This window comes from Acomys minous, assembly GCF_964271855.1.
Source record: "Acomys minous genome assembly, chromosome: 5".
NCBI lineage: Eukaryota > Metazoa > Chordata > Mammalia > Rodentia > Muridae > Acomys > Acomys minous.
Window position 1 is genome coordinate 130,483,742 of NC_140494.1, and position 8,390 is coordinate 130,492,131.

The 8,390-nt window shown below is 47.6% G+C and overlaps 1 protein-coding gene across 1 annotated transcript in view; it reads left to right on the forward strand.

Moving 5' to 3' along the window:
• Positions 1–2,650, forward strand: part of ALDH1A2 (aldehyde dehydrogenase 1 family member A2) — a 79,103-nt gene extending 76,453 nt beyond the window's left edge. Inside the window, exons 13-14 of the mRNA XM_084782986.1 lie at positions 535–623; positions 1,991–2,650. Coding sequence (XP_084639112.1) covers positions 535–607 — 73 coding nt within the window. The 3' untranslated portion in view covers positions 608–623; positions 1,991–2,650. The remainder of the gene's footprint in view (positions 1–534; positions 624–1,990) is intronic.
• Positions 2,651–8,390: the final 5,740 nt, after the last annotated feature.

Below are 8,390 nucleotides of genomic sequence, written 5' to 3' on the forward strand. Positions count from 1 at the left end.
TTCTCACACGGTGGGTCTTTGGCTGCCCTGCCCATCCCCATTTAGGAAGTGTAAGGAATGAGAAACCAGAATTTTGTGTTAGATAAGGATTCTAACCTAAGACTTCCCTCTCAGAGCAGGTTTCTAAAGAGTGGCACAGTTAGTTCTGAACGACCAGTACTCTAAGAAGGTGGAAACACAGCCCAGGGGTTGGCAGACCTTGGGCCTGGCTTTTCTCAGCCATGGTGCTCAGCTGTGAGCCACCCTTCCTTGACTCAGCCTAGGCCTGCCCCTCAGGGTACCAAGGAATCACTTCCTTTTTATACTGTGCTCTGAAAACAAGTGAGCTCTTAACAGTGTGCTTGCCCATGAGAGGGCAGCTCTCTGCTCTGAGGAGGGCTTTGCTGTTCCTCCACAAGAGTTTGTGTGCAGAGCCCCATGACCTGTTGGCCTGCTGCGCACAGGTGACAGCCCCGCCTTCTTGAGGGTGCCACCACAGCTCAGGCATGGTCCCCTGGGCCATTGGTGTCTAAATCTGTCCATTGTGTGTTTCAGGGGTGAGCTTGGCTTACGAGAGTACTCAGAGGTGAAGACCGTGACAGTGAAGATCCCCCAGAAGAACTCCTAAGTGGCCTCGGCAGAAGGTGAAGGCACTGCTGACTCCCTGCCTTCTCTGTGTGGTCCATCTCTGAGGAGTACAGAGTCGATCCCAGCCCTTCCCTAAATATTGACATAGCAGACGGGTCACTGTAGCTTTGGCATGGACCAACAAGGCAGGGTTTATAGACATTCTGGAAGGAGTCACCTTGATGATACCACACACTGGGGCGATAGCAGAGGCCAGGGAGCACTTGTCACAAAGAGCCTTCCTAGAGGAAAGGCTGCCTGGCACAGCCTTCGTTTCCTCCTTCCTGCCCACTCGTCACTCCTCCCTCTTCCAAGGAGACCTCAGCTGAGCTCATTTAGGGCAGATGTTTGGGCCAGGAACAATTTTCCAAGGTTTCCAGCCAAATTACCATTTCATGTTATCCATTTCTTCAAAGCAAAACATGAAATGGTTTTATTAGAGCCAGGGCAGACTGAAAATGCCAGGAGCTGGTACACTGCAGATGTTCTAAGTGGTAGGCATGTAGTAGAGCCCTTTTCTTACTTCCATAAGTAACACAGCAAACAGAAGGTACAGATCAGGAGGTCAGAGGTCATCTTGGTAGTTCACAGCTTCTGAGCTTGCTCCAGTTTGGAGGGTGTGTGTGTGTGGGGGGTGTAGATCAGTGGTTCTCATGACCCAACTGTGTTTCATGACCCAAGTTGGGGGGGGGGGTGATGTTGAATGACCCTTTCACAGGGGTCACTTGAGACTATTAGAAAATAAAGATATTTATATTATGATTCATAACAGTAGCAAGATCCCAGTTATGAAGTAGCAAAGAAAATAACTTTATGTCTTGGGAGTTACCACAACACAAGGGACTGTATTAAAGGGTCGCAGCATTAGGAAGGTTGAGATCCACTGGTGTGGATGGTGATAAAGGTCACAGCTCCTGAGTTTACTGCATGGTTTAGAGACTCTGTGTGTGTGTGTGTGTGTGTGTGTGTGTGTGTGTGAGAGAGAGAGAGAGAGAGAGAGAGAGAGAGAGAGAGAGAGAGAGAGAGAGAGAGAGAGAGAGAGATTCTTGCTTATTCTGGAATAAATCAAAGACCACAGCCCTTGTTTTCATTGATGACTGAGATATTTTCCAAAGCTCATCTTCGGATCAACTGAAACATCCCAAATAGGCACAGGAAGTTGGTGATGCCAGAGGCCTTGCAAAAATGGCTGTTTCCAAGGCTGGCTGGCAGGTCTTGAGGAGTGAGTTATTGTTGGAGTCAGGAGCACAGTCTCCTTTCCATTCTTGTCCCCGCTGCATCTGAACCTGCTGCTCTAGTGCTAGGCTGTTGCAGCCACTGTGCCTCGGTCACCTGCCTGACATCTGCTGTGGGCCAGCCTGATGACACCCTTCTCTATTCACAGAGCACCAGAGTGCTGGGACTGCCGCATCCCACCAGGCCTCCACTGCCCGGCCCTGCGGCCTGCGCTTCCATTCACCGCTCCTGCCTCACAACAAGTGAGCTGCAGCCTGCAGACGGGGAGCTGTGATGCCAGCCCAACTCCCCCTCCTTCCAACCCCACCCTTCCTTCTGCCTTCCAGTGAACCCCATTTGGTGTGGGCATCACTGGCTTCCTTATCCTCTCTCCCCAGCTGCCAAACCGAAGCCAGTCTCTAACCTGGGTGAACAACATTTATTTAAAAATGCCAAATATAACCTAGGTGTAGAATATGGGCAAATATCTATCGCCTTCTCTATTTAACAGTTTTCTGCTTTCTAACCAAACCAGTTTTCAGTTTTCTATTTATAACCTGCCTGTCCACAATGTTTTCAAGCAAGTTCTCCTCACAGTTAGTGACAAATGACGACAATGCACTCAGCAAACAGCCTGACAGGTGCTTCGTGTCCTTCCAGCGGGCGCTCTGCTCTTCCTGCAGCGCACCCATGCGAACACAACATCAACCGTCTAGCTCCCTTCAAACCACAGTATAGAATGTGAAAATGAAGATTTATGACTTTTAATTTACTTCAAAAGAAACCTCTGTGCTAGCAATAAAGCATTTATATTGTGTACACCTCGGGATTGTTTGTGTTTGTGAGTCTGTCCCACTGAGCCCATTTTCATTTTTACTTCTTCGCTGGGATTTTCGGCTGGGGTGTGCTCTTATGTGACTAAGCAGAAGTCTGTGAGGGTATTTTATAGAATACATTAAGGTTAAACAAACACACTTGTGCTCTGACACTGCTTAAAACCCTTGTGTTTACAGTTTTGTGGCACATAAATATAGGCATATCAGCTGGGCATTTCCTTGTAGCTTCACTCTTACCAGAGGGAAATAAAGTCATAGGCTGCCGAGCTGCTAGGAGACTCCTGCAGCTCTAAGTGGGACTGCTCTGTTGGCTAGAGTTCACTGAAATCCTCTGTGCTCTCAGAGGACAGGTTTTACTTAATAACAGACTTGAATTTTTATTTCATGTGTGTGTGTGTGTGTGAGAGAGAGAGAGAGAGAGACAGAGAGAGAGAGAGAGAGAGAGAGAGAGGGAGAGAGGGAGAGAGAGACAGAGAGAGAGAGAGAGACAGAGAGAGAGACAGAGAGAGAGATGTGGAGGTGGGAACATACATGTGTAGAAAACTCAGGACCACTTACTGGAGTTGGTTTTCTCCTTCCACCATGGGTTTCTGGAATCAAATTCAGGTAGTCAGGTTTATGTGTCAAACACTGTTACCTGCTGAGCCATTACATCAGCACCAGAGTGGAGCTCTTAGAGAATGATTCCCTCATTTAGGATCTACATCCCTCACTCCCAACCCTTGGAATCTCTATCAAGATTTTGGTCGAGACAAAGGTGAATGGACGGATTTTCCCAAAGCAAACCTGACTTTGGGCAGAGATGAAACCAGAGAAAAACCTGGGGTAATAAGACCTTTGGAGATTCCCCCCCCCTCTCTGTGTGTGTGTGTGTGTGTGTGTGTGTGTGTGTGTGTGTGTGTGTCTGTCTGTCTGTCTGTCTGTCTGTCTCTCTCTGTCTCTGTCTGTCTGTCTCTGTGTGTGTGTGTCTGTCTGTCTGTCTGTCTCTCTGTGTGTGTCTCTCTCTTATCCTATATAGAGCGACACAATACTAGTGTACGTCATGAGGATGGATGGAGATGTATGGAAGAAAAGAAGCTACCAGCACTTGAATTAATCTGAAAGAAGAGAACAATTACAACTTCAGAGTCAGGTCAGAAGGGAGATAGGTGCACACTGCCCCAGAAACTGAAGGATGGATCGAAGTTGTGGGCTGAGGTCTTGACTTAGGGCTCTGGATATGAATATTGTGGTTGAACCAGAAATACCTAGATGGACCTTACAATCAGGTATTTGAGAGAAAGTGTTGGAACTCTGCTTGGGTGACTTGCTATAGCCTAAAGAAGGACTGACACCAGGTACACACAATGAATGAAGCAAGGGCCAGCGAGGAAGCACTCCGTACAATAGCCAGAGGCTGTGATCAGAGAGGTAGCATGTGAGGAAAGCCCCCTCACCCGGCTCTGTGGTTCTCTCCACAAATGTTCACAAGCCAGACACTGGCAAAGCTGATGGACGTGCAGGGAAATTAGTTGTACCTGTTGCCTCGCAAGTCTTATGACATGAAGTGACTTCCTTTACCATCTCATGAGTCCCTTCCCAGGGTGGAACAGCTTTGCCCATAGCAATAGCTGAGTGCCAGTGTGGCAGAGTGAGGAGAACAGCACTGTGTTGGGGTGTAGGTAAGAAGGAACTAGAATGAGGGCTCAGTGAAGTGTGGGACTCTCAAGCACGAGGCCCTGAGGCCTTTGGTGTAATGGTATGTGCCATGTGTGGAAACGGGTAGCACCAGAAGTTGCCACTCTAAGTGGCCAGCACAAAGGAGCTGGAATAAATGCAGCACAAGTCCGTGAGTTAAACACATCTGTCTGGAATCACAGAAATTGTCTTCCTAGGGCCCCAGAAGTTGCCTTTGGCTGCAGGTGTAGTAGGGCCAGGAGAACTGTCCAGCCAGGAGTGCTGGAGTTGGTCTGCCCTGTAGACTGCTCCAAACATGGAATCTGAGACCACATGTCAATCTCCAAACACAGAACAAGGAGACCATGCCGAAAAGAAATTAAGCCATCTGGTGGTAACAAACAGACTCTAATTTGACTTAAGACTTCAACAAGAGTGAAATCATGCCTAGAATCATGCCTGGAAACCTAACCAGCTACCCAGGGCTAGTGAGGTCATAGATCTTGGAAGAGAAGCTACAAACACCAGTTTTCAAGACCAGCACAATTCTTAACTACAGTCTGTGTATTTGTCCTTACCCTGCGAGTGAGTGCAGTCCTCACCTTTCATCAAGGAAACCTTTTGCAAGAGACAAAGACTATTACAACCAAGTGATGCATCTATAACACAATTCTTGTGCCTAAGGCTCAGGGATCACTGCATAAGAGGGGAGGGAAGTTTGTAAGAGCCAGGGGAATAGGGAGTTTGCTGTAAGGTTGTGTCTCCTAAGCATACCAGAAGCTGCACCCATGAAGTCTCACCAATTGTCTGCCTAAGAGAACTGAGCAAGGATGACACCAATAGACATGATAGCATGGATGAAGAAAGCCCAGGGAGCCTCAGCCTCACACAAAAAGCTGCAAGCAGCTAAGGAATTCTGGGAACAGGAGAATAGGCTTTCCCAGGGAAGAGCACATGGATTGGTTATCTAATACCAACTGGTCAGCCCTGCAAATCTACAGACAAGTAATGCTATGCAGACTGGGGAGCTTGGAACACACACATACACAGAAACACATGACACATGCATGCACATACTCAGAAACAAATACACGTGTACATGTGTATGTATATGTGGGTTTCTGTGTGTATATTCTTAATATATTCCTAATACACACACACATACACACACACATACACACACACACACACACACACACACACACACACACACACACACACGTATAACAATTCATTTAAAAAGAGGCCATGTATTTTGCCAGATGTGGTGGTGCACATTTTTAATCCCAGCACCCAGGAGGCAGAAGCAGGTGGAAGTTGAGGCAGGCCTGGTCTACAAAGAGAATCCAGAACAGCCAAGGCTACACAGAGAAACCTTGTCTTGAAAAACCAAAAAAAGAAAAGGAAAAAAAAAATAAACCAGTGAGGTCATGTATTTGAAAGACAACAAGGAAGGATACAGGCGAGGGTTTGAGGGAGGAAAGGATAGAGGGAGATTATGTAATGTAAGTATATTATAATCTCAAAAAAAAAAAAGGCCCTTTGGGCTGGGGAAATGGATCAGCCAATAATGTGTTTGCTTGTAAGCACAAGAATTTGAATTCAATCCTTGTTCCTAGATTTAAAGAAAAGGTCATGAGATATTTGGGTCCTGGGGCTGGCTGGCCAATCAGTCCAGCCTGATTGGCTTCAGCTTCAGTGAAAAACTCTCAAAAATACAAATTGAATGGCTCCTGGGAGAGACAGCTGAGATTTTCTCTGACCTCTACACACACAGACACACACACAGACACACACACACACACACACACACACACACACAGACACACACACTCACTCACTGAAGCAGCTATAGATCATGTGATAACACTAATTTCTTGAGGAAAGGAAGGTCAGGACTGAGTAAGACACAAGAGGCTCCAAAGGCCTGAGGCTGAAGAGTGGCCAAGCCCTGCAACAGTGATCCAGCCAGACCCTTGTCACATAGATAAATGGCCAAAGGAAACCTTATCCAAGCAGTTTCACCCCAAAGGCTGCCAGACAGGTTGACCTTCCTCTCCATCTGGCCCTAAAGCAGGTGAGCATCTGAGAGGTCATCAGGAGGAAAAGGCCTTGTGCCAGGGGGATTTCCCCATGCTCCCCTTCAGCCTGCCTGACAGCACACAGTGGTTATGGGGCACTAAGAGTGGCCCAGGCAGCTCAGTCAGGGCCTCTCGGTCTTGCAATGATCCTACAGCATGACTGAACGGTGTATGGAGCACGCATGACCCAAACCCACATGACAATCAAGCCAGCCTCCTTGCCCTTTTCCTCTCATGTGGTGAAGTATTCAGAAGTCTGACCTCCTGACAGAAGTTTCTCTAACCCAAGGCTTCCCCGAAGAAAGTATCTTGGAGAGGCAGGGTGTTTTCCTCACAGCTAGCTGAGACACCGTGAAGTCTGGTGTCCTATGGGCTGGCAGATTTTACTTTCTGTAGCTGGGCCGACTGAAGCTGCATCCTGCTCCTGTTCCTCTGTGGAACAGGCAGAGTGGGATGAGCACGAGAGCCCACCAGGGAGAAGGAAGCCCATGGAGAAAGCCATGCCTTCCAAGTGGTAGCTGAAGAAAACCAGCTACCTGTCTATGTAGCTTGTCCTACGTCCTCCCTCTTCATGTGTGTGCAGGTGCCCGTGTGTGTGCAGGTGCCCGCATATGTGCAGGTACCTGTGTGTGTGCAGGTTGCTGTGGCCCCATACATGTAAGAAATGTGGCAACCTTTTACCTACAGCAGCAGTTCTCAACCTGTGGGTCTCGACCCCTCTGGGGGTCACATATTAGGTAACCTGCATGCCAGATATTTATATTATGGTTTATGACAGTAGCAAAATTACAATTATGAAGTAGCAATGAAATAAAGTTATGGTTGAAGGGACTGGGTTCAAGAGTGGCAGCATCAGGAAGGCTGGGAGCCATTTGAGAAGTAAGAGTCCTTAGGAAGGAAATTGGACTCCCCCAGAGGAGAAATTTGAAAAAGATTCTCCTGGGTTGCAGAAATGGCTCAGCAGTGGAGAGCACGTGCTGCTCTTCCAGAGGACGAGAGTTCAGTTCCCAGCTCACAACCACCTGTAACTTCAGCTCCAGGGCATCTGGCCTTCAGAGGTAGACACAGATAGCACACACACACACACACACACACACACACACACACACACACACACACACACCTTTAAAAAACCAACCGACCAAACAAACAAACAAACAAGTAGAATCTCCCTCCCCAAAGCCGTGAAATGGCTCTTGCAGACGGGAGCATCTCCTCAGCAGGGGCAGAAGTCACATCGGCTGGGCCTGAAGGAGCACTGGTGGCAAGCTCCCAAGAGCCCAGAATAGCTCTTCTGTTGCTTGTTTGGTTTCATTCCTACATAAAACTGATATTCTTGCAAACTAAATAAAGGCTTGCCCATAAGACTAATTGATAACCTTTAAAAGGGTAGGACAAACAGACCCATCTGAGAAAGCCATTGAATCTTGAGGACTTAGCTTGGGGCATGATGACCCAAGAATTCCAATCTGGCTTCTTTTTCCTCTCCAAGATAACAAAGAAATTAGTGCCAAAGCCACATACATATTAGAAACATTTATCTTTCTCTTCTGTCTAACCCTCAGAGATCTTCGGCTTTGGAAGAGCTTTGGACTAAACAAGCTTGTTGGGAATTCTTTTCAACACATTGTTTAGGAATGCTTGGGTGACCTTTAATGTTTGTCTCCAGTATGGAGGTTTCTCCCATACCCTCCAATTGAATTCTTTCTGATTTTGAAGGTCCCTAAGACTCCAAGACATGTGCTGATTTACATGGGGTTTGAGCCGCACATCTGTGTCCTCAGATGAGAGGCAGGAAGCCATGGCACTTATAAAGAAAGCCTCTGTAGAGCTACCACCATGTCCTGGGAAGAAAGAGGAACCTGTAGATGTGGCTACAGCTGCCCACTAGTGGGCGTCACAGGGTGATGGGACTCAAGGCCTAGTACGGTCTGGGCCATAGGGTTAAGAGGTTTAAAGCTGTGAGGGCAGGGACTAGCTCCATGGGAAGCCATAC